This window comes from Alligator sinensis, unplaced genomic scaffold (genome assembly GCF_000455745.1).
Source record: "Alligator sinensis unplaced genomic scaffold, ASM45574v1 scaffold282_2, whole genome shotgun sequence".
Classification (NCBI taxonomy): Eukaryota; Metazoa; Chordata; order Crocodylia; family Alligatoridae; genus Alligator; species Alligator sinensis.
This window is the reverse complement of record NW_005841879.1, coordinates 4,065,795-4,090,695: the sequence shown is the minus strand read 5'-3', so window position 1 is coordinate 4,090,695 and position 24,901 is coordinate 4,065,795. Positions and strand designations below refer to the sequence as shown.

The 24,901-nt window shown below is 46.6% G+C and overlaps 1 protein-coding gene across 1 annotated transcript in view; it reads left to right on the top strand.

Moving 5' to 3' along the window:
• Nucleotides 1–24,901, top strand: part of RAB11FIP4 (RAB11 family interacting protein 4) — a gene marked incomplete at its 5' end in the record, with an annotated part of 204,220 nt that overhangs the window by 73,602 nt on the left and 105,717 nt on the right. The window contains one exon of the mRNA XM_014527976.2: nt 8,535–8,623. Coding sequence (XP_014383462.2) covers nt 8,535–8,623 — 89 coding nt within the window. The remainder of the gene's footprint in view (nt 1–8,534; nt 8,624–24,901) is intronic.

Sequence of the window (24,901 nt, the reverse complement as noted above, 5' to 3'; positions counted from 1 at the left end):
AGTTGCTGTTTTGTAAGTTGTCTGGGTCTTGAATTTGCATTTTTATGTTGAGTTTGGAAGGAGTTTGAAACCTGTGGCTTGTGGAGCCATTTGATCCAGGCCACAGACATGGGACTTTGGCAGCATTTGGCAGAGGGGGGCGGGAAGGAGGACTTTACCACCAACCACTTTCCCATACTGGTCCCAGAAGTACCAGATGTGGGTGCTGTCTCTGTGCTGCCCCGGGGAAAAATAGTGCAGAAGGTTGAGTCCTAGTGCCTGCCTTCCTCTGCCATGAACTGGGTCACTCCAGCCTGCAGCCCAAAAAAGGTCACTGACTGTTGCCCTGGGCCAAATCCCTACAGCAGTCTCATCCCTGAGATTAGACATTTGGACCTGTCACCTGAGGCCCTCAAAACCAGATGTGCATTAAAAAAATAATAATAAAAATTAAAAAAAAAAAAAAAAAGCTGTCCCTGAGCCCTCCTAACGACTGATATCTGCATCCAGGCTTCCATCAGTCCAAATCCATAATTTGCAAATATCCACATTCTATAAAATATGGCACCAAAACCCTAGATCCAGACACCTTTAAACCTTGGGGTTTGGAGGCTGCAGTTTGACTTCCCATCTGCTTAACCCAAGGCACAGCCAAATGTGAAAAATCCATGGCTTTTTATGAAAGAAAATCGTGCTGTTGGCCAAGGCTTTCCCTCATCCCAGCACTGCTGAGCTGGACAAACTCCCTGCGTCACTTGACCTATGAGTTATGCCTCTCTGCTGGATTGCTGCATTGCAAGGGGGAACCGTGGCATAATCTTCTCCAGCTGCTAGCAATCTTGTGTCAGGAGGTCCTGGGGGGGAGGGAAATGCTAAGTGCCCTAATTAACAGCATGCACCTGATGCCCTGGGGATGTAAGATTCAGACAAGTTGCCATAGGAGTGATAGGGAATGGAAACTGCATCTTCCAGCTGACATTCAGGATTGGCAGGGATGCTTTGTCTGTAAGGGACCCTGTGTTCCTTCTCTTGCCTTTTGTTAGTCAGGGTGATGGTATAAACTACCTTACTTCAGCACAGGAGCTGAGATGCTGCTGCTTGGGTTGTTCCTGGCACAGGTAGGCACTGCTGCAGGTAGGGACTAGTTCCTCACCAAGGTTAAATTTCCAAGGTAAAGGCTTCCAGGAACATCAAGGTACCAAAGTTTAGCTCCTTCTGCATCTGTACTCTACAGCTGTTTGCTTCACACCAATTCTTCCATCTTTCCAGTCGAGAGCAGTTGCCAACAGATATTGTCTTGGTTCACGGGCACCTTATTAGAATTGGGGCCAGGATTTCACCCAATAACAGAATTTCCATGGGCTTTAGTGGGGTTAGGTTTTACCCCTTATGCTGCATCCCTGAGGTCAAGGATTGATGATTTTTATTGCACAAATCCAAGAACTTATCCTGAAGGTGTTTGCGAATGGCCGTAGCACTTCCAGAGGTGATTGGCCGTCTTGACTTCAAAAAGGTGATCAGGCCCTTAAGCTGTTTAGCCAGCTCTAATTAAATAACCCAAAACCATTATTTCAGTTGTTCAAAGAATAAATTTTCTCCCCTTTGCTTGAATAAAAAACCCAATCTATGAAAAAGCAAAGAGTGAGCTCCCCCTACTGTCCTTCTCATCACAGTGAACTAGAAACATGATTCCAGATCACTGGTCCTCCTTGGTCCTGCAGTTCAAATCTAGGAATACAAAGTCACACTGAAGTAGAACATGTGTTTAAGGTGAATGGATTTGGGCTTCTAAGAGTATATTTTAAAGTATGGAACAACCCCAAAAACCCTACAGTAATTGGCAAGTCCTTACTCCTGCCAGTCTCTCTTACTCACATGAGTAGTCTTTTTAACTTCAGTGGCACTGAAGTAAGGACTACTTTTATGACTAAGCCTTAGAAGGGTTGAACCCTCAGCTAGGAAGCAACTCTCCACCTGTTTAATGAACTGAACTTGGTTGTTCTTAAAATGACTTTAGTATTTTTAAAGTTCAACTAAGTTTTTGCTAAATATAGCCTTAAGTCATAAAAGGCTGGAATCCACCATTAAAGATCCATGGTAGATAGAGTGCAAACTGGCTGCTCTTAGGAATGGTGCCAGGAAACAGCTCCATCCAATTAGGTAACCAGATTAGATTTCCTGTGGTATTAAATTTGTTTAATTGCCCATGAAAATGACATGACTCAGTATGGGTTAAATTGCCTTTTTAGAGCATTTGCAGGGAATTGCTTTGCTCTGATTGTGTTTGTTTTCCTCGGTTTGCAATGGACTTGTTCATTAAAGTTTGAAAAGGCCCCCAACTTGATTCTACAAATGTAGTGTAAAACTATCCAGTATTGAGAGTTACTGTTAGCCTTCATGCTAAAAAGAAAAGGTTCAGGCCCCTCCCACTGGTTTATTGGGAGTAAATCTACCAAAGTCAGTGGATTTACACCAGTGTGAAATTGTATGCAGTCAGAGCCCAAAATTTTAAGCTTCTGTGATTTTTGTGAATACAATATAAGCTAAGATAGTGATCTAATGCACAATCTCTTCCACATGAGGGGCCCTGTTCTCAGGTGGTGTGAATCGGCATATTATCTTTGCTTCACCGCTGAAGTCAATAGAGTTTTGCCAGTTCACACCAGCGGAGGATCAGACCTGATATCTGGACGGCCGTATTGACCGAGTAAAGATGCATACAACTAGATTTGTAGATTCCAGTTAATCACAGAATCATAGAAAATGAGGGTCGGAAGGGACCTCAGGAGGTCACATCTAGTCCAACCCCCTGCTCGACACAGGACCATCCCCAACTAGATCATTCCATGTTGGTCTTCATCCAACAGGTCTTAAAGCTTTACCAGGAATGCTTAGCCCATGCCCCATGCTTTTTTTTTCTTTTTTAGCTATCTGAAGCTGTAAAACAAAACCAGCTTGGAAACTGGAGTTGTGAATTTACATGGGGATAAGAATAAAGCGGGTTCTAAGCGTGAACAGGAGAAGTTAAGTGTTTTGTCCAGGGTAAGTTAGTGAGTCAGTGGCAAAGCCAAGAATAAAAACTCGGGAGCTTCTAAACGTTTCATATACATCTGTTGAGAGATGGAGCAAAGAAGAGCATCTCCTTCAAATACTGGCCACAGTTCCTAATGTGACTATCCAGATGCAGTGATTTGTCATGTGCAACCCGTTAGCCAAAGAGCCTGTTGTAGGATGTATACAGATACCCCCGTGATTGCAACAATCAGTGGCTGAAAACTTTTCTTCTGTTCTGCTTCACCACCAGCTCTGATGCCGGAAGTCTTACTTGCCAAGTGATGTTCAATAATGAACATGTAGAAAGATTTCTAACCATTGCAATGACCAGGGGGATGCTTGCAGCTAGTAGGAAATGTTATATTACCCGTGCTTGGAAAAACAAATTGTAATCAAAGTTAACCTCCATTTCCATACATCTAGCACAGCAAGGCCTTGTCATATGGTTAGATATCCACATGAAATGGCTCCAGTCAGCCATATAAATGACTTTCAGTTTAGTTACTTTCTGGAAAATGAAGTTATAGCAGTAATGAGACCTCTTAATGGAAGAGCATTTTAAAGTAGCTAGTAAATGTTTCTTAATTCTCTTGCCCTGTTTTTTTGAGGAGAGAGTCTTGCCTGGGGTATATATTACCTTACAGCTTCAAAAATCTATAACAGCACTTTTGTAAGCATGGGCAAGAGTGAGGGGTTTTTTCTTCCCTTTTTCAAGGTAAATTCTGGTTGCAATTTGCACCATGCATAACAGATCAGACTATGCTGCTGTATGAAATCAGTAATGTTTTCCCCCCAACTCTAATGGGATGTGTCAGAATAAACCTTGATTTTTCATTATGTCTCGATTGCAGCACTTGAACGTGGCCCGCTGGCATTTTCCGGGCTGCCAGCCAAAATGTACGTCTGCAGTTAGAAGACAAATGTGTCATCTACGTGTCTGTAGCACAAAGGGTTAATACGCTCATCCACTTGGATCATGTCCTCCTTGTAAGCCTCCCAGAGCACTTGTAAAATTCAAATGGGGCTAAAATAAAAGAAGCAAAAGACGTGATGTCCATGTACAAACACCCATGATAAGAAGAAGGATGTTGAGTAAAACTCCTGGTGTATTTCCATGCTCACATGTCAGGGCCTTTTCTCTGTGCAATTGGCCGTGGGTCCCAAAGACCCTGATCTGAAGCCCAATGAAGTGAACTGATGCCTATCAGCTTTAATAGATTTGGGATCTGGCCTGTGGGGAGAAAAGCAGTTCTCAGCTTGTAAACACGTGGCTTGGAATTACATTCACAAAGGGTCCAGCAACAGCAACCTCTGCCAAACTGACCATGTGTAAAGGTGGCAAGTGGGGTGGGTCACCAACAGGGCTTTTGTCACTGAAACACTCTTCTTCAGAGGAATCAAACCCCAAAGTCTCTTGGCTCCAAGGAATCTTTTCATTCATTTGATGGAGTTTGGCTTCGGGCTCGGGAGATTGCAGCATGGCAGTGATGTGTGTAAGTGACCCCAGAGGGGAAGTGTTCTCACAGCACTTCCTCATCCTCTCCCCTTATTCATGTCACTTGAATAAGATGCAAAATCTTCCTCGGTGCCAAGGAGTTCTTATGTCCTCTCAATGATCACAGAGCTGCCCTTCCGTAGGAAGTGCTGGCTGCTGGATGTGAGGGCTCCCATTATCCACTGGCACTTGGGGAGACATTGCAATGCCTTTACCAGAGGAGGCTGGATTGCAAATCTGGTCAAACTCTCATATGGAGAAAACCAATGGGTGTTTTGCTGTTGACCTCAATAAATTGGGATTTGGCTCCTTCTCCATTTTTAAAGATACACAGAGCTTGGTAGGAAAATTGGATTAAGTGCCTGGTTTTGCTCCTGTTGAAAACAATAACAGGTGGGGCCAGAGGTTTTAGTGGGTTCTGGGTTGGGCAGGTACAACACGGAGGACGGAGGCCCCCTGTTAGGGAATCTCTTCTGCTGTGTGCATGACAGCGGCAGATGGTGGGAGGGGGCAGTTCTGGTTCCCGTATTTTTGTGCTGCTAAGGCACTGTCATTTGGATTGTGAACAGGAGTTGGGTGCCAGGGAGTCAAGTACAGAGCCAGATCAGAAAGCAGGAGCCTGAGGAGGGATGTATGTTCCCAGACAAAAATTAAAGGCAAAGAGAAAAAGGATGTTTTGCTCTAGATTGGCACCCAGGACATCTGGGATCTGTTTACTGCTCTGCCACAGGTTAACTGCTCTGGCTGGGATTTTCAAAGAGGTATAAGAGTCTGGTTCCTCACCACCATTGATTTGGGCATCCAATTCACTTATGTACCTTTGGAAATGTCAGCCTTTTTGCCTCGGTTTCCCCCTTGGAGAAGAGAAGGGGCAGTCAAAATACAGTCCTTGTCTCCTAGGCTTAAACAATGTTTCAGAACATTTATAGAGCTTTCAGTGAAGGAGCGGCATGATTAGCACAATCCCAGGGTTGTAACTGTTAATACGTGTATACAAGATGGGTTGAAATAATGGCAGGAGATATTGTTGTGGGGCAGTTTTACAGCTGTGTTAGCAGATCTCCACACCTACACCAATCTGCATCCATTGCTGGGGGGAGGGTACTTTGCTTTTGCACATAACTCACTGTAATCAATATATGGCCAGTCTCTCGCATGATATGCTTGGCAGAGCAAGCCATTCATTTGTGCTTTAAAGACTCTCATGATGCACATTGGCGCTAGACAGCTTGATGAGCAATAAGCTTTTGTTATTAATGTCAAAAGATACAAATGGAAAATTTAAATTATTACCTGTAACAGGACTTTGGAGAACCTCCTTGAAACACAGACCAGCCCACATTGTGGTTGCAGCCATCAGAAACAAAAGGACATTGATGGGGTGTGATCCAAGAGAGGCCGACCTGCACTAGGGGGTATTCTCGATAGGCAAGCAAAGCATGTACACTGCATGCCTTGGAAAACAGAGCATCTTTTGGAGAGCTAGTGCCAGGCAACTTGAATCTGTGAGGTAGTCATGGGTCTGACTTTGCACAGCCATATTCCTTTGTGTTGATGAAGATTTTTAATAAACTGTAAATGTTGCAGAGTAACACAACAGTGCACACATGCACACACAGGCTCCCCCACAAAAGCCTTGCCTTAGAGACAGCCTCCAGAAGGGCTGCTTTTAATGCCATTCAAAAGGCTAAAATGAGAGAGAAAAATAAATGGTAAGACTGAAATCAGGTGGAGCTGATGAAGTTGGTCCAGATCTTATGTTTCGCATAAAACAATCTGCACCGTGCAGCATGGTTCTGCTCTGGAAGTGACTGAAGCAGTGGTGCTTTCACTCAGACGATGATGTGTGTTGAGCACATGTATTAATTAACACCATTTAATGCACCCTGCAATGTTCCATCAGCAGAAGCGCACAGGTCTGCACGCTCTGGCAGCTTGGGGTGTGGGCTGCTGACAGCTGTCAGACCTTCCTCCAGCAAGCCAACTTAGTTTTTGCAAGGCTTTAGTGCCTAGCACAAGTGAGGACCTTGCTGTTCTTCAAAAATGAACTGCCAGTCATGACCCACAAACAGCACTTGCTCTTTCTTAATCATCTTTGATTTATCCTGTGTAACAATCAAGAGAGAATTTCACTTTTCATTTGGAAAAAAAAACAATTGTCCTCCTGTTCTCTCTTCCTGCAGCAAAGTCATGGGACCCATAGTCCTTGTGATGCTCTTTGAGTCCAAATTCACTTGGCAGCTGCTCTATTTGCCTTGTGTCATCCCATCGTCTGGCTATGTGCATGTGGAGGGAAGGACCTATTAGACCTCCTGTGTATGGCGGTGTTGGGCTGGGCACCCGTTTCTTTTGTAAAGGGATTTTCCCTCCAACACCAGACAGTGTCTCTTCCTGTAATTCTTTCTTTCTGACAACATACGTGAGTAATCAGCTGGCAACATAATTCCATGCGATTCACTTCCTCGTGACATTATTTTGCTTCCTCTGGCTCACCTGCCTTGTGGGTGAATAGCAGTGTGTTTGTCACCGCCATCCAGATCGCATTAGTGACACAGCTGAAAGAGAAATACCATTGGATAATTGCAGCCTCCCAGTAAAATGCTGTGTTGTATAACATGTGCCAAGGGGGGTTCACACGTTTTAGGCAGCCAGGCTGTAACATGCTGGTTGCTCTAAAATAATGTGGCCTGTTATTACCTTTTCCACCACAGCTCAATACACAGAGAGCAGTCATTGGTATTTAATGGGAAGTGAGGAATTTGGCAGCACCTACTAAGTTTCTACATTTGTCTCAGGCTCTCAGATGAGAGGGATGGAAAGAAACACACATTGATTTTTTTTTTTTTCTAGCCACAAACGAGCAAATACAACAGCAGTTGAGAGTCCTGAGCCCAGTGCCTTGGCATTTGCTCATGTAAAGCCACCTACTCCCTAGTGTGAGAGATCTTTTAAGGGAAGTGTTGGAAGAAAAGAAAAAAACAAAACAGTGCCAGGACCATCACAGGCAAAGTAGTTGAACTGGAAGCAGGTGAATTTACTTCCTTGTATTGACCATTGAACCATTGCCCTTTCTTTTGCATCAGTATAGTTCAGGGTGACTGCTGACATTAAGGGGTTACACTGTAATAGGCAGACAGTTATATCCAGGCTTCTGACCGGGATCCACAGTTTAACTCCAGGGATTTTTGTCTGAGGCATAGTGAATCTAGAACAAGTGTCATACAGCCTGGTGATATTAAGGTTTGGTAACCCACTCCTGGGCAGCAGTGCATCTACACTGAAGGTTTACATTGGCATAGCAACACCTCTTTGATGTACCACGTGCTGGGTAATAATGTGAGAGGACAAGAAGGTAAAATGATACTGGCTCTTTATTAAGAGAACTATTTACAGTAGTGGTTTTCACTGTGGGGCACGATACCTGTGGGGGCGTGAAGCAATACTGGGGGGGTGCAGCACAGAGAGGCGCGGGCAAGAAGTTTGCAAGGAGCTGGCACTGCTGCAGCCATGTGGGGGTGGGGAGCCCCAGGCCGGCTCCCCCAGCAGGCTGCTGCGCCTCTGGGAGCCCGATGCAGTGGGTGCACAGCCCAGAGCTGCAGGAGGCGATGGTGCCGTGGCAGATGGAGCCCACCCCGCTGAACCGAGTTGAGCCGAGCCACAGCGGCTGCTAGGATGAGGGGCATGCTGTGCCTGGCTGCGCTGCTCCTCTGGGGCAAGGGGGGGTGGGCGCAAACAAAATTGTAACTCAAAGTGGGGCTCAGCTCAAAAAGCTTGAAAACTGCTGGTTTACAGAGATGCTGCAGCTGCGGGCAGCCTTCAAGCCATGTGCACACAAGACTGGCTCACCAAATCAAGCCCCAGCAGCTTGTGCCATTCCTCCAAGTTCTGTGTATCCTTTGTGTGGACTGGCCTTCTCTTTCCTCACCTGCCAAGGCTTGTTTGTGCCTCTCTGGAGTAGTAGGATAGACAGGTAACACACTGAGCATCTGCTTTTGTTTCTCACCAGGCTGTGAAGAGCTGCTGAAGGATGTGCTGTCGGTTGACAATCCTGGGCCTCAGCAGTATGAGCCGCAGTATGTGGATTACTACTACCAGGTAGGAGATTCGCTGCCTCAGTCTCATGCGGGTGGGCTGAAAACTCACCAAACGAGTTGTAGAAAGACCACAGCATGTTCTTTCGCTCTGTACCTGCCCTGTTCCCTTTTCCTTAGGGAATTCATGGCTGTGACTGTTTTTCATATGACTTTTGTGAAGCTTGGGACCTAGCAGCCCATGTCCAACGTATCTCTGTATTTGGAGTAAAGTGTTTGAAACCTCATTTAGCATTGTTCTTATAGTCAAACAGGGGTTTCCAGCCTCGCCCTCCTTTAGCCACTGGAGAGCGCTGTATATAAGGTTAGCTGACACTGGATACAAGCCTCTTGCATGCTTAGGTATTCATGCAGTTTTAGGAAAGCGCTTGGTTAAATCAGTGCAGATTGTGTGCAGACAAGCTCTTGGAGCTGCTGGGCTAGGGCTTATCGGCTCTTGGGACATGGCTGCTTTTGTAGTGTTCCGGGTGGAGCATTGTGTTTGTTGGCAGGGCCAGACTGCCTAGGTGCAAAGGGTTGTGTAACACCATACAGGTCCTGAGCATCCTTAGCTCTATGGACAGCCTCTGATTTCCAGCATGTGCAAAAAATGATGTTGAAGCTCCTGCCAGGGACCAAGCAGGAGAGTGACAGGTGAGTGTTAAAGATGAGGCAATGAGGAAGATATTATCCTTTTGCGTCCTGTGGCCGGCTCTGCAAACCCTTTCCAGAGCAAGTCCTTCCACTGATGCAGTTACTTGAGTTCGTAGAGATCATGTGGGTTCATGGCTGGAAAATACCTGGTTCTGCTTCAGTTGCAGATAGTCACCAGGTTTGTGCCTTGGTGGGTTTGTGAGAGCAGTTACCGGGACCTTCAGTTCAGCTCGGTAGTGTTTGCTTATCCCTGAGAAAATATTTGCTTTGAAGTGCACTAGGCCTGATATTCCTTTACCTTGCACTGCTCTGGCAGTGACATAGCTTAAAGTATGGGTATTTTATGCTCAGAGCTACATTGAGCCCTCATTATTCTGCCTCAATCATGCAAATGAGAATTTGCCTTGCAGCTTTTGTGCGTGGACTATTATTCTTAATCCCATGGCCCACGTTCATTTGTTTATGCTTGAATGCAGAGGAAGCTTTTCAACTGCAGCATCCTGGGAACTATCTCGCATGTTGGCTGTGCTTTGCCACAATCTCGCTCACCATTTTGCACAACTATCTCCGCTAACATCTGTCATGTTATGTCCATGTAGAATGGGTATAATGCACTCGTGAATTTTGCTCATAGTATGTAATGTGCTGCTAGATGGTTGAATGCAAGAGACAAAGAAAAAGGCACCAGGGTTGTGTAAGCTACAGGTACTAGGAATATTGGGAAAAAATAGGCCAGATATTTTGTACCTGAGGTGTTCTTCCTTCTGTGGATAAAGAAAGTGAGCAAATCAAACATTATGGGAAGAAAAGCTGTTGCTGTTCTTACTTGCCATGTGAAATAAATGGTGAATTAATCAAAGGGAATATGTGTTGTCTTGAAAATAAGATACATAAGTAAAGTCCTGGCCGCTCGTGGATGGCACTTTGCATGAGTCAGGATATTGGCATCACTGTCTAATTTGTGCTGTTGCATTTTCGTAAGCAATCCAGTCTGTTCCACCCTTTCTCTCCTATTCCTCCATCTGCCTCACTTCCCTTCTGAGAAACTGTTCTGCAGCGATGCTGGTACAGAAGGTCTGCTGAGGTCCTGCCAAGAGGCATCTGCATTTTGGATGCAGCAAGATTGTCGTTACGTGGCGGTGCCCTCACTCTGATGTCGGTAATGGATACCTCAGCCTTACTCATACCAGAATTAGTCATATCATCTGGTGTCTCCACAAGGGCCATGCGACGGGGGAACATGGGAGATTATAAAGGCAGTCTGTGGTCCTTCAGAGGCGGCTCTGGGAGAGAAAAGCAGGGTGTGAATGCCCTCTTACAGAGCAGGAGCCTAGCCAAGGGAAGAACCAGTGAGGAAGCTCAGACCGGGTCCATAGATAAGGCCCCAGGAAGGAAAGACTGGGCTGCATGGGTACGAGGGCAGAGAAGCCAGTGTTTTAGAGTTTAGGTGCTGGCACTCGCATAGAAGTGGCTGTGGGCTTCCCTATTCTGCTACTTTGCAAGGTGGAACAGCTGCTCCCGTGTACAGGGGACGAAGGGACTGTGTGCAGCCCAACAGGGATGGAAGCCAAGCCCAGGAGTAGGGAAGACCCTACAGGAAGGGCTGTGCCAGGTAAGGGTTCAGGTAAAAAATGGGGGGTTGTGCGTCTGTTTGGGTTTTGATTAAATTTAGAAGGCAAAGTTGCCTCAGTGACTAGATTTGTGTCGGAGCTGGAGAGAGTAGTTAACCTTTGGGGGCAAGCTGAGGCAGTGGCCTGGAAAGTCCACCAAGAGTGTCCCTGTCACAGCAGCAATAAAAAGCATGTGTTACCGCTCGCAGAGCCCTCTGCCTCCTCCCCACCCTATTCCTTTCCTGTCTCATGGCTTCTTCCCACTTGATAAATTGCTCAGCATTTAAATGGTGATTTGAAGACCTATAAAAAGTCTTGAGGCTTAATAACAGTCCTGCCATCCTGCTTTATGAGGCAGTAATTTTGGAACTTTCCCCGGGATAAATGACCTTCAGCCTCAAATTTTATTTGCATTGGGGTTTGACAGTTGCATTGTATCCATGTGACAGGACAATTCCATTTTAGATGGCAACAAATTTACGACAGCATTGAGGATTGCGTGCCTGTCCAGGGTAGCCATACTGGAAGCTGTTGGTACACAGAAGGCTCAGCTGGGTTTACCTGCGTCTCCTCTGACTGCAGCATTCTCATTCAGCCTGCATTTGAGACAGAAGTCTCTTCCTAGTGTGATCCACCAGTGGTAGCAACTGTGGGTGCAAAGGAGCCAGTGACTTTTTAGTCCCATATCTTTGGGACCTGCTCCGAGCAGGTGGTAAAAAGCCAAAGGCCTAATATGCTTCTGCTGTCATTCTGCCTCTGGGAGCTGCAACAGTGCTGAATTAGAAGCCAGAAATGTACTTGCATGCACGCACCCTGGAATAAACTGTGCAAAAGCCTCAATTATATTTAAACAAAAGTGATTGGTTGTACTCTGCGTTTTGACCCCTGGGGCCTAATTTAGCAATGCCCTGAATTCCCAGAAAGGGTCAAACCCAAGATCCTTCTAACTCAGTCTCCTGTCTGTCATCAGCCCCCTGGGGATTGTGGGGCTGCTTTCCTGTTCCTGGTGCAATCCCATCTCCGGGCAGAGTATCACTGGACAGTGTCCACTGACTACTTGAACTCATTCAAGGCCCAGTGTCTGGTGTGCTCTGTCTGCTACCCCCTTGGCACACTAGTTTTAAACCTTTAACCTTCAATCTCCATCCCTGTTTTGTTATCATTTGTCCTGAGCAGTTAGTTTCCACTTTCCCAGTAGCCTTCCTTTCTGAGCGGGGCTTATAGTTTCACTTGGTGGACTTTTCACCTGTGAACCCCTGAAGTTGCAAACAGGCCTGTGTGTCATCAGCCATTGCCAGATGTGTCGGATGAAGGAGTAAGTCCCTGTAGGCAGATGGAGATATTCATCCTGTCCCCTGATATACAAGTTGACTTAAACCCTGCAGCCTGAGATTTTTTTTTTTTATTGTGCTCAAATCTCTTCTTTTTTCCATATTTACCATGTAGAAGATATTGTGGCTAGGCAAGAACTTGGCCAGTTTCAGCAACATCCTGTGGCAATGAGTTCTTTCATTTTATTGTGCACTGTGCGGAGGAAGAATATTTCTGGATACATTACCTTGCTCTTCTGCTTTGAGACAGGAATAAGAGAAGTTCCTGGCATACCTTTTGTGTGTACCGCTATCATGTAGACTTGTCATGTTCTCTCTTACTTACCTCCTTTCTCAAGTACAGTCCCAGCCCTTCATTTGTGAGTTCTTCCAGGCCTGTTATTCTTCTTCTTGTCTTTCTCCAAGCCCCTCTCATTCTACAATATTCTTTTTTGAAGTAGGGTGGCCAGGACTGGTAGAGTGAAGACTGCAGCTGGTTGATGACCCCTGGCGGGTTTAGGATTAAGGCTAATCTGGGTTATACTCATGGTAGAGACCAGTAGGTCGCTCTGAGTTGGGGTTAGAGTCTGTTCCTGTGGGAAGCATGGAGCAAGAGTTAGGGCTGCAAGCTATCAGAAGTGCTAGGTGAAGGTTCAGCTTGAAGCAGGTCCCTGGCTAAAGTAAGAGATGCAGATATTAAACAGTCCCAAACTAGGATTAGGGGTAGGGATGATAGGATGCCTCTAGGTAGGCTTGGGACTGGAACAGGCTCTGGGATAGGGCTCGGGCTGGAGCTATTAAGCAGTTCAAATCAGGGCTAGTCTGGAGGTGGCTCTGGCCTGCAGTTAGCGTGCAGGATGGTACTGGCATCCACCCCCTTCCCCCAACTCCGACTAAAGGTGCAGCCTTTAAGTAGGCTAGCATGAGGGTGGGAGCCAGTTGGTGAGCCCAGCTGAGAGGCAGGTTGGAGCCAGCAGCAGGCCCTCTGCCAGGATTGGGGCTTGGTAAGGGGTCCATGTTTAGGGAGAAAGCCGGAACCAGTAGGAGGCTCTTGGGAGCACAACTCAGAATCTCGCTCTGGGGGTCTCTTCACTGCTTGTAGGGTTTTTTAATCGGTTCTCATGTTTGCAGGAAGCCAGAGCTCTCTGTGCTTCCCTCCCAGGTGTTAATGCACATTGCTTCTGCCAAGAAGGTTCCCTGCACTCTTCCTTTCTAAAGCAATAATGAACCTCCCCAGGCAGGGTGACATGCGCTTGTTTCTTCTGTTTAATAACCTGGGAGGAGGAGTTGACCTGCAACGAGGTTTCCCTTGGTGCTTTCAAATAATAGCCCAGACTGCTGCCTTGCCCAGAGAATGCAAAGATACTGTAGGGCCCCAGAGCCAAGCAAACCCTGGGTTACACCCCTTTTGTGCGCCTTGCCTGTGCAAGAGGAAACCCTGTCATTGCTGCAGGCAAGAAGACCCCCGCGTGGATCTCTGATCCCTGTCACGCCAGTTGCAGGGCAGGGAAGCAGCACAGTGGCGAGCAAGCCTGCTGGTCCCTGCTGTGTGACCCGGCTCTGCAGGGAGCAGAGATCTGGGGCTGCATGGAGCAGGCAGGCGGGGAGGAGATTGTGGAGTGGATCTCTGCTTCCTGCAGATCCAGGTCTAGCAGCAGAGATTCCCCAGCTCTCTGACTATTTCCCCAGCTCTTCCCATGGGGTGCAAGCCCCTAGATCAGCACACCAGGTTTCGGCAGGCTGGGGCCAGCTGTGGCACCGCTCAGCTGCTCCATGGGGAGAAGGGAGGGCTGCCCTCGCCCCACGGTGCAGTGGAACAGCCATGGTGCACCTGCCATGGGGCCTCATGCCCACACAAGGGGCCACGATTTCTCCCTTCAGGCCTTGTTTCTGGAGTTGTTGTCTGCATCTGGTGTTTCTTTATGCTTGATCACAAGACGGTTTGTGTGCTCTGGAGGCAGGGTCACCTTTGCCTCTCTCTCTCCTGCCTCTAAAGCTTTGGTTTTGTAAGCGATGCAGTAGATACCTGCAGCGCTGTTGCTTGGCAACCTGAACAGGTATCTTCAGCAAGACTTTATGAACTGGGCAAGATGGGGGATGCTCTAAGGGCAGCTCAAAAAGGGGAAGCAGGGTTCTGAGCCTGCCGGGGCTGTGTTTGAAGGCAGTCAAAGTGCTTTTTTTAAGCATTGCATTATCAGCCCCAGGGCTGCAGATTCACTTCACTCCAGATAACGCTGGCAAGGAGTTTCTCAGGCTTCTAGCAGGTGGAAATCATGGTGCTTAAGCTCAGTTGCAATCCATACCATTCCTGCCCTCCAGTAGCTGGAGGAGGCCTGCAATGAAAGCAGTTTGCTGTTTAACGCTGACAGCAGCCAAGAGTCGTCTTAGCTTAAGTGGGGACAATGAGGCTGTGACTGGCTCCTTGTTAGCAATGCTGTGGGAGAAGCCATGCTTGCCAGTACTGGGCTATTTGGCTACTGATTTGTTCCAAGCAACTTCTGCATAGGCAGTGGACTGCATTCACTTCCAGCAGTACCAAGCACCTGCTGGGGGGATGTAGTGATACCCATTGCCTCTGGTTTGTCAGGAGACCAGGCTGGGCCATCCCTGTCCGGCTGGGGAGATGAGAAGCTGGTCTGATGCTCTGGGAACTGCATATCGGTGCAGTTTTGAAAATATTCACTAGATGTCAGTTTAAGACCAAAGCAAGGCCCCTGTGCGCAAACACCTTGACTGCTTCACGCAAGCCTGGCTGCAGAGGCATGGCTTGAGTTATCAGATCCTCTGAAATGGGAGAGAACTTGCAAGGTGGCAGGGGCTGGGGACTAGCAGCAGTAAGGTTCATCTGCAGTCCTTGAGGAAGGACACGCTGAAAAGATACTGGCTTTGGACACTCCTCCAAGGCTCCCTAGTGAACGCCAGGTCTTGGTGATGTTAACAGCTACGGGTAATTCCCATGGCTTTGTATCCTGCTTTAACACATCCCCTTTTCACTGCCAACCTTGGGGTGCAGTGAGGGGAAGGAGCACACGGGAGGATATATCAGCTCTGCAGCTGCACTGAGGGGGACTTCAATAAAATACAAAGAAGCTGGAGAGAGGATGTGCCTCCTTTAGCCCTCCCTCCCAAGGGATTGCACTTATGCAAACCCTACCATTCGTTCTGCTTGCTCCTTTTTCTTGGTACTGGGGTGTTCTAGATGGGAGTGGGTGGAAGCAGAAAGAAAATAATACCCCCATCTCCTGAGTTTCCTCTTCTGCCAAGGGGTTGCCTTTCCTTCTTTCTCCCATGTCCCCACTCCACACGCAGGTGCTCTGCTCCCATGCAAAGGCAGGGCTTGGAGGAGCTGGAGAAGTGGAGTGGTGTGGGCAGGCACCAAGGAGCTGCAGTGAAATAGCTGTGTGTGCACGTGTATGTCGCAAAAGGGGGGTGGGGGGCAGCGCAGCGCGGGACTGCCATGCCCCCAGGCTTTATTCCTGGCCAACCAGATACAATTAGTTTGAATTGGTATTTAAAATCTCCAGCTCTCAAGGGCTTTGGGCACACCCGTTTTACATGTTTCAAAATGCTCTATTTTCCCTAAACCACATCGAGATTTAGCATTTGCACAAGGAAAAATAGATGCTCCCCCCCCCCCCCCCCCACACACACACACTTTTTGGACTGTGAACAAGAATGAAACATCACAAACTTTAGAACATCTTAAATGTTGCAGGGAGGAGGAGGAGAGATCAATGCACATTAAAGTGCATGTAGTTTTACATTTAGCATCTGTTCCCCATGCCAAGGGCCATGGCATGGAACTGCTAACAGAAAGATCCTGTGAGCAGGTCACGATCTAGTGGGAGACACTTGGGTGCCATGCCATGCAAAAAGAAATATCTTCTGGGCTCAGGTGTCTCATGTAGGTATCGCTAGCAAAGAGCAGCACTTGATTGCCATAAAGACAAAACTAAATTTGGGGAAGAGTCTGAATTCCAGCAAGTCCAAGCATGGAGTTTGGGGATGGGGCATGTTAGCATGAGGACCTGGCTATGCATACTTAATTCAGCCAGCATCTGCTGCCATGGGATGGTGCTAGGATCTATTTGACATTCTCTCTGGATATTGCACACAGCATCAAGAGTTTGATTCAAAGCTGAGTGAAATGGAGTTAAAAAATCAAGGAAATTTCATTAATTTCACTTAACCTAAGATGAGGCCTCAGAAAACTATCCTACATTTATGTAGGTGAAGGTCTTTCGTAGTATTGCCTTGACAGATGATGATGCTCCAAGGAAGAGAGGGGGATGGTCCAGTGATTAGGCCCTGCTCCAGGAACTCAGAGACAAGGGTTCAATTCCCTACTTATCCCATAGTTTTTCTGTGTGACTTTGGACAAGATACCTGACCTGCCTGTGCCTCAGTTTCCAGTCTCTCTAATGCAGCGAAGCAGCGCTTCCCTACTTTGTGAGGTTGCTGACGGTATAAATGCATTAAAGGTTGTCAGACAAAGTTATTTGGGTAAATGTGATATCTTTTATTAGACCAGCTGAATAGCTGGAAAACATTGATCTTTGCAAGCTTTATGGCACAGGCACTCTTCTTCAGGCATAGGGAGATTTCTTTCTGTTTGCAGTGGAAGTGTGAAGGGATACAAAAATGGTGTCAGAGGTTCAAAGGGGTATTAGAATAACAAAGAATTCAGGTCTACTCATTTTTAACCAGTCTTCATGTCCTTATTTTAACTAAGCCATGTCTTTGTCAGATATATACAGTTCTGGACAAAGTCTGTTTCCATATGAGGTAGTATTTTTAACTCCTGCACTTGGGCAAATGAATGTATGCTGCTTTTGTAGTGGCTTTGTCCTGGTGGTAGCCATATGCAGCAGTGAATGGGAAAGCAGATGCCATCTGATGTGGTAGTCAAGATGCGGTTTTTATTCATGTTGCCTGAAGACCAGCCCAAATGTAGGGCCATTGTTAGAAATGTCTGAAAGGAAAACACGAAACTAGTAGTTACTGACTTCTAGTGTAAACCACGGCATTGAGAAATAACACAGACTATCTCTCTTCTCAGTAGCTCCAGGGCTCTCAGCTAAATCTCTGTCCTTGATGTGTGAATTAAGAGTCCATTAGCTTGCTTGAGATGTGTTCAGTGCTTTAGGCAGGCAAGGTTCTTTGGGTAGATGTGAGATCTTTTATCAGACCAACTAAATATTTGGAAAAATTGTTCTTTGCCAGCTTTTGGGCATAAACACCCTTCTTTGGGCATAAGGAGAGTGTTTTAAGCATCTGAAGCACTGCAAGTGTTTGGTACTGTTCACTAGCAGAGAAATCCTGTGTCTCACTGCCTTTAACAATGCAATGCTCTGAGGTTAGTAGGAGTTTATGAACCCTGAATCTCTTTCCCACTGTTTGCTGTTGTGGGTTCAGCTCTTACTGTTTTTGCTCAAATTTGAAGTCAGTGAGAGGCTATCTTTAAGCAAGGACTGCAGGCTTTGGCCCATACTGAACAGCTATTCCCTTTTGTGGGTGGATAGCCAAGAAGAGAAAAGTCCGTTGATAAAGATGCATCCAGATAGCTGGGATTTGGCTTCTGTTTTATGAGTCCTAACCCAAACAAGGAGTGGTTTGGATCTGGGTTTGACAACCCCCAAAGTTTGGAGAGGGGGATTCAGACCTGAGTGTTTGGGGTTAATCAGATCTCTGCAAGTCATGTTTTTTGTTACTGGATGGGGTTTAACACCAAGTCCTATTTTTATCTAGATAAACCAAAGTGCCTAGTAGAAGGAACTTGTTAGATGAAAGGTCCTATGACTAGTTACCATGCCATGACTGGCATCGGTAGAAACACCTAAAAAACTTCGTGAGACAAACGAAATATGAAAATCAGAGCAATCATCTCACCCAGCCACAATATCCAAATGCCACACACACATTGCTAAGGAAGGGCATCATTGCAGGGCACTGCAATACAAAGTTTCTATGTTCAGTGAGACGGTGTAGGGAGGCCTGTCTGTTTTGTTGTTGAGTACTGGATTTTGGTTGCTGTTGGCCATTTCCTTTCTGCGCCAGTTGGCAAATGTGGCCATCAGTCTGCCTCTTAACAAGGTATAGGTTTATTGTTGTGTGTCAAAAGAATGAGCCATCTTTTCAGTCCACAGTGTTGTCACATGCCTGCCAAGTGATTAATTATATTGTATGAACAGTAGAAAAATTGCTGAAACATGACAAACAACTTGTGCTCGCCTCTGGGATGAAGTTCAGCCTACCAGCTGATTTGCTCCTCAGAAACTGTTTCCAGCAGCAATTAGAAGTTCCCCGCTGATTTTCTTTTTCTCTAGTTGAAATGACCACGCAGAATAAAGTGGGCCCCTCAGTACTGGAATGAGATTATGCTTGACATGAAGTCTTTTGCTGGGCAGTAGAAAAATGCGGATTTGAGAGATCACTGGAATGAGAAGAGGTTGAGTGTCCATTTGCATGGATCTCAGTGCAAGAAGGATTGCCATCATCGTCTTCTGGTAGCGTTGTCTCATTCCATCTATGGCACAAAGCTAGCTGAGAAAGGATGGGATGTTCTTTTGAACTAGGTCCGCAGGCTTCCACTTTGTCCTCTAGTTTCTTAGAGTTTTCCTTTCTTGAAATGAAGTTCCTTGTTTCATCTGTGGATGTCACATCGCACTAGCACTTTGTTCCAGTAGCTTGTTAATAGTTTTATATTAAAAAAAGAGTAACATCAAGAGAGAGAGTAAAATCAACCTTTTGGCATCTTGGTTGCCTTGCTAGGATATTCTCGTGTCCCTTCCTATTGGTGTTTCTAGCCCCTTTCCTCTGGGTAGGGAACAAGACACAGGCTAATGTCAAGCCACTGTTGCACTTAGGGCTGTTTCCAGTCTGTTTGTTGGCGGGCCAAGATATTGAAATCCAAGGTTTCATGGGTAAATGCTGAGGGCTCAGTCTCCTGTGTCATCCACAACCTGCTCTAGAAGCCAAAGTGCTTGTGTTTTACAACAGTTTAAAGAAATGGTATGCAGATCTGACTTAGTGTGGGTGGAATTCATCCCTAGAGGCCTGTTCAGTATTAAATTCCTTAAAAATTTGAAAATGGAACGTAGTGCAAAGGGTCAACCCAAAGTCTCTGCCCAGAGGTGGATTTCATCCAAATTCTTCCCTTTTTTCACGGCATTGTCCCAAACTACTTACTTACATGAGTCCAAACCTATCCCAGTACCCTGAACTTAGGACAAATCCAAATCTACTCAGCATAGTGCTACTCCAGAGAAAACTCAGGAAGGGTGGAAAACATTAAAAAATAGTGATGGATGTGTCTAACAGTCTGCCAAACCAAGACATTTTAATACCAACCTTTTGTCTGGAATGATTTAGAGAGGATGATCGTTGAGCAGCAGTTTGGGCAAAGTGACCTCCTGTGTCCTTCCAGCCCCATTTTTTCATGAGCCTGTGAATCTTACTAACAGCTCAACCCAAATGTTGAAAAAAAAAAACAATCTCCGTGCTCTCTTACTACTTCATGGACATTTTCCCTCTTGGTTTTGGTTGGAGCCATTCCCCAGTGCACAAAGTAATGTCTGTAGAATATTAGACTGAACAGAAACCGGGATGTACTGAAGATTTTCAGTGAATCCCATCTTTACAAGGAATCTGACCAGATATCTTGACCAAAAGACTCAGGCTTCTGAATACTGATTGCTCACATGGAATCCCCTGGACCTTGCAGACTTGACTCTTTACTCTGTTTTTACCTTCCAGTCTTTACCATTGGCTTAGCAGGGCTGTACATCTAGTATTGGGACTGATCTGCCCTGCAGTTGAACTCGCAAATGATTGAAGTTGTGTTGGACCCCTTCCTCCTCGCAAAAGGACCCTTTTCTAACTTCCTTTAAGCCTGGTGCAAAGCCCAGTAAACTTCAAGTAAAGGATGAATGGAAAATGTAGGCTCTTAGTCAGTGCTTTTGGTGAGCATATGACCAGGCCCTGTCTCTTGCCTTCCTCTCTATTTTGAAATTACCTTCCCTTTTTGCCTAACATAGCTTAGGCCAATATGCTGCCAATGTTTTTAGGCAAACCGATGTACCTGTTTATGCTCTAAACCTTGTTGCCCAACTCCTATTGTGAAATGGAAGTTCTTTCCTGCCTTCCTGGAATATAGTGACACAGACGCACTATCTCGACATTTTCATTGCTTTGCCTCTACAATCAAGTGGAAATATCTTCCCAGGCAACTGATAATAGGGAGGAAAACACACAGGACCAGAAGCAATGTTAAACACAGCAAGATGAAGACTTATTTTTTTTCCTGTTCTTTATCAGCCTCCATTTCTCCACCACCCACACTCTCTCCTTTGCCGTTCTTGACTTGAACCATGTTTTCAGACAGATGTATGGGTTTTAACCCTCACAGCTGAAGGCTTCCTTTGCCTGAGGCCCTTCTGGTGTTAGCCAAAGACTGCAAGCAGTTTGGCATGTTCTGAATTGCTTTCCCCCCCAGCCTACAATGGTCCCGTCTATCTTAGTACTCTGGAGCCTGGAAGAGCTAATGGTCAGTTTGTGATCTAGCTTGTAACTGGGGCAATGCATTAGGTAAGAGACTGAGCTCAGAAAGAGACAACCTATCTCGGTGTCCCCTGCTCCTAAGGAAAGAATAAACTGCAGCAGGCCTACACACGTCCCAGCGTCCACACCATCCTGGTGAAATTAGACTATTATGCATATGCTGGGGCGGGGAGGGGATGCAGGGGCTCTGCAGAACCTGCCCAGAGCACCAGGGCAGAGGAACAACGGGCACCTCACCCCCCTTTTTCTCTTTTGCACTGGCACACAAGTGGCGGGTAGAGAAATCAAGGCTGGAATTTGAGCCGTGGCTGACCTCACAAAGCTAGATAGGGCTGTGGCCTTAGGTGGGTGAGCAGGGGAGGAAGGGCATGCTGAGGTGACCCATGAATGGCTAGTACTCTCTGCCTTTGGATTTGGGACTGTGGAAATTTGAGTCCGTTGGCCTTGGGAAGAAGACTAATGAAATACCACGAGCAAGGACCAGCCAGCAGATTTTTCCACCTGGGCTGATGCATCTCTTTTGTACCAGTTTTGCAAGTTCTGAAGTGAACAATGGGCTTCCTGGGAGCTAGCGTCTATGCTTTGGTCAGTTTGGAACTTTAAAGGCCGGGTGTTTCGTGCTGGAGATGGACCCAACTCAGACCTCCGTCCAAATGCCCAGGGAGGCACTTGTCTTGATATGTTCTTCATTGACTTTATTTCTGACGGATAGAACCAAAATTTGGGGTCTGAATGTGCCAGACATTGCTGATGTTCAGATCCAGGTGCTGCAAGTTCAGTGGCTCAGACCCTGTCCACGTAGCATGGTGTACTTCAAGGGGAGGCTGGAGATTCCCTTGATTTTAATTTAGTAATCTAGTAGGGCTGTGCAAAACGGCTGTGTTTTGATTCAGTTTCGGATTCAGCTGTTTCGGAGGACAGTGATTCGTTTCGGATCACTGTCCTGTTTCATTTAATCGGAATCTGTTGTGGAGATTCAGCTCTGCCCAATCTCCTCTAAGTCACTTTTGAACGGGCTGCAAGGGAAGCTTCACGCAGCCCTACTGCCCAGCCTGCTGAAACCCTGCATGCAGATCGGGGGCTCCCACACGCCCACGAAGAGCTGGGGAAGCGATCAGAGAGCTGGGGAATCGAACCGGGAGCTCAGTGTCAATATCAGAGCAGTCCTTCCCGCCCTCTTCCCCCTCCCTTCCTTAGTTTTTGTTTCCCTGCAAGCCCAGCTTCGAAGCTCCAAAATTCTCCTGAACATTTTTTAAATGTTTCAGAGCCTTCCGTTCCAAGTCAGATTCAGTGTTTCAGGTGCCAACACGGCCCGAAACACCTCCAAAACGAAATGGCTGCCGAAATTTCACACAGCCCTATAATCTACCCAAGGGCCTCATCCATTGGCGGCATGTAGAGGGTGCATGTGGGTGCACATGCAACCCCTGAGTGTGGCAGTGCAGCCCCTATTAAAAGGGGGGGGTACACTGTTGGCGGCACATGCAGAGGGACACTGCTCACCATCCGTGCCGCTGACATTGCTGGCAGCAATCACTGCTCTGACACTGCCGGTGGGATCTGCGGGAGCTCCCAGCTTGCCACCACTGTGCCCCCACAGCCGCCAGGGGCACACACCATTCATGGCCTCATCCTGCAAGATGCAGTTTGCCATCACATCCTGATGACTTTAATGAGAGCTGCTCAGCACCTAATAGGATGGATCTCCATCTTACACGATCCAGCTCTTGGTATTACCTGCTAAAGGCAATAGAAAGACTCTATTGCCTGTGGTGGGAGTTTTGTGGGGTCCATGTCAGATGTGGCTGTTATTGGACTCTTCAGTCAGGGATTCGTAGGCTGAGTGTTATCTGCAAGTCACAGCCAGAATCGTACTACAGCAGCGTCCATCTCGCGAGGCTGTGCCCGCAGGCAGACAATGCACTTTCTTCCCTGGCTATAAGTTTATCGTACCTTCTAAGTGCAACTCTTTCAGCTGTTCATATTCCCTGTTTTTCCCAAGCTTCTAGAAGCACATTAAGTACGACTGCCAAGAAACCTCTGGTGAACAATTACCCAGAGCAGTGACGAGCTCAGCATGCCTCTATTCGGGGCTAATTTACATGGAAATTGCCTGCTTTCACCTGACAATATTCTGAATTATATTTTTAATGTTTGTGGATACATGCAAGAATGAGTGTCCTTGGTATAAAACACCTGTATGGAAAATAATCAACCTCTCTGGCAGCTGAAATAAATACAAAGAAAAGCTTGCACTAGGAGCTACTCCATACAGGTTTTTGTGGCCTCGCACGAGCTGGGTAGGAATTTTTCAGCAAAAAAACATGCTTTCTTGTCCAAACTGAAAGCATTGGAAGGGCGGGGGAGAGAGAGGGCAATTTCAGGAAATTCTTCTTTCTCAAAAAACAGAAATTGTTGAAAGCATATTTTGACATTTTGGATTTCTATTGGGGGTAAAGCAGATTTTCTTTCCAAAATGTGTGTTGATTTATAAAGCAAAGTAAAAAAAACAAACAGACACAAAAGCACATTTGAAACAAAATACTTGGACCCAAATCAGAAATGTGTTTGGATTTTTGACTTGCAGAAGTTTGAGATATTGCCCTTGTGGCACATCTGGGACAGGGAAAAGATTCATTTAATCTAAATTACAAAGAGAGGGAGAGACTTTTCCCTACTCAGCCCATCCACAGTCCAGCACGGAGCTGATCCCTATCTGACTGAGCCCTAGCCTGTCTTTCACAACAGCAGGAGCAATCCTAAAGTGAGGGTGGGGGTTTAAGCTTCCCCTGCCCTGCATATTAGGTCTTGATTTTTCTTTTGGAAAGCTAAGCCACATCCCTTCTGTGGCTGCACTGCTCACATCAGATGAACTGTGAGCACAAGCCTTGCCAGTTAAGTGAGTAAGTACCTGCCTCTATCCATTTGCACCTGCAGCTTGTTAGCACCAGCAAATGCAGGTGAAAGTCTGGTCTGTGCCAGAAGAGGCTTATGTCAGGGATGTGGGCAGAGGTTTCCTTTTCACCCATCTCTAATCCAGGCTGAATGCAAGAATTGATTAGGGAATGCTGACATTGTGGTTGGGTTTTATTGTTGGGCTTGCAGGTTTCGGACTAGCGTCTCCCCCCCCCCTCCCCCCCATCGCTCACACCTACTGCAAATTTGCTTTTGTTTGAAGGTTTTTGTCCCTAACCACTGCATTGTTGCAGTATGCCTTAAATATATTGTTCTCATGTTCATGAGAGAGAGCTGCTTGCTCCGTGAAAGTAAAACAGTCACACGCCAAATTGCTGTGTCAGGTCTTCCCAATCTGCATTGCTCACTGCCTTCAACAAGAGACCTCAGGGGAAGAAGCACAGGCGTTGGAGGAAGAGGGCATAAGGGATACATCAGTAGTGGCTATAAATAGGCAGTTTGACATGCACTTTGTAATACGTTTGGTATCGCTGATGATGGTATTCCAGGAAACCAGCCTTGCAAAGCAAAGACCGCTCTGCTTGTCTTTGTTTTTCTGAGGCTAGGAGGTGGAGGAGGGAATGGAGGTGGGGAGTTGGTGAGCCAGAGGTGAGGAGGTGTGGGAGTGGAAGTGTGAGAGATGATGATGGAAAAGACGAGCCTTTTGGACACATACACAAGAGGAGGGAAAATTCTCCCTCAGACTGCTTAGCTCACTGGATGCAGGGGGCTCAAGGTGGGCCGGTGGATTTTATATTTGCACTTTGTGTTGCCAGCTAGTCGACCTCTGGTTTGTGACCCAGTATGTGTAAAGCTCCCTTGGGCAGGTAGGTAGGATGACCCCCAAAGTATTTCATAGAGTCATAGATGTAGGGTCGGAGGGGACCTGAGCAGATCATCAAGTCTGACCCCCTGCCCTGGGCAGGAATGAATACTAGGTTCATATGACCCCCACTAAGTTAAGCTCATGTGACTCCAGCTAGGTAGTTATTAAAGCCTCCTTTTAAAGACCCCTAATTTGGATTTGGAAACATCTGGAGCCCCAGGTATGGGTGGAGGATGTTTGCCGGTAGTAGAGCCACTTTTGGTTCTGGACTCTTGGATTTGGAATTCGTTTTGGCTAATTTGGCCTCGGATACAAATTAAAAGGAGAGAAAAAGCTTCCTTGGGCATAGCTACATGACACTGCCGTCTGCAGTTTAGACCTGCACAAAG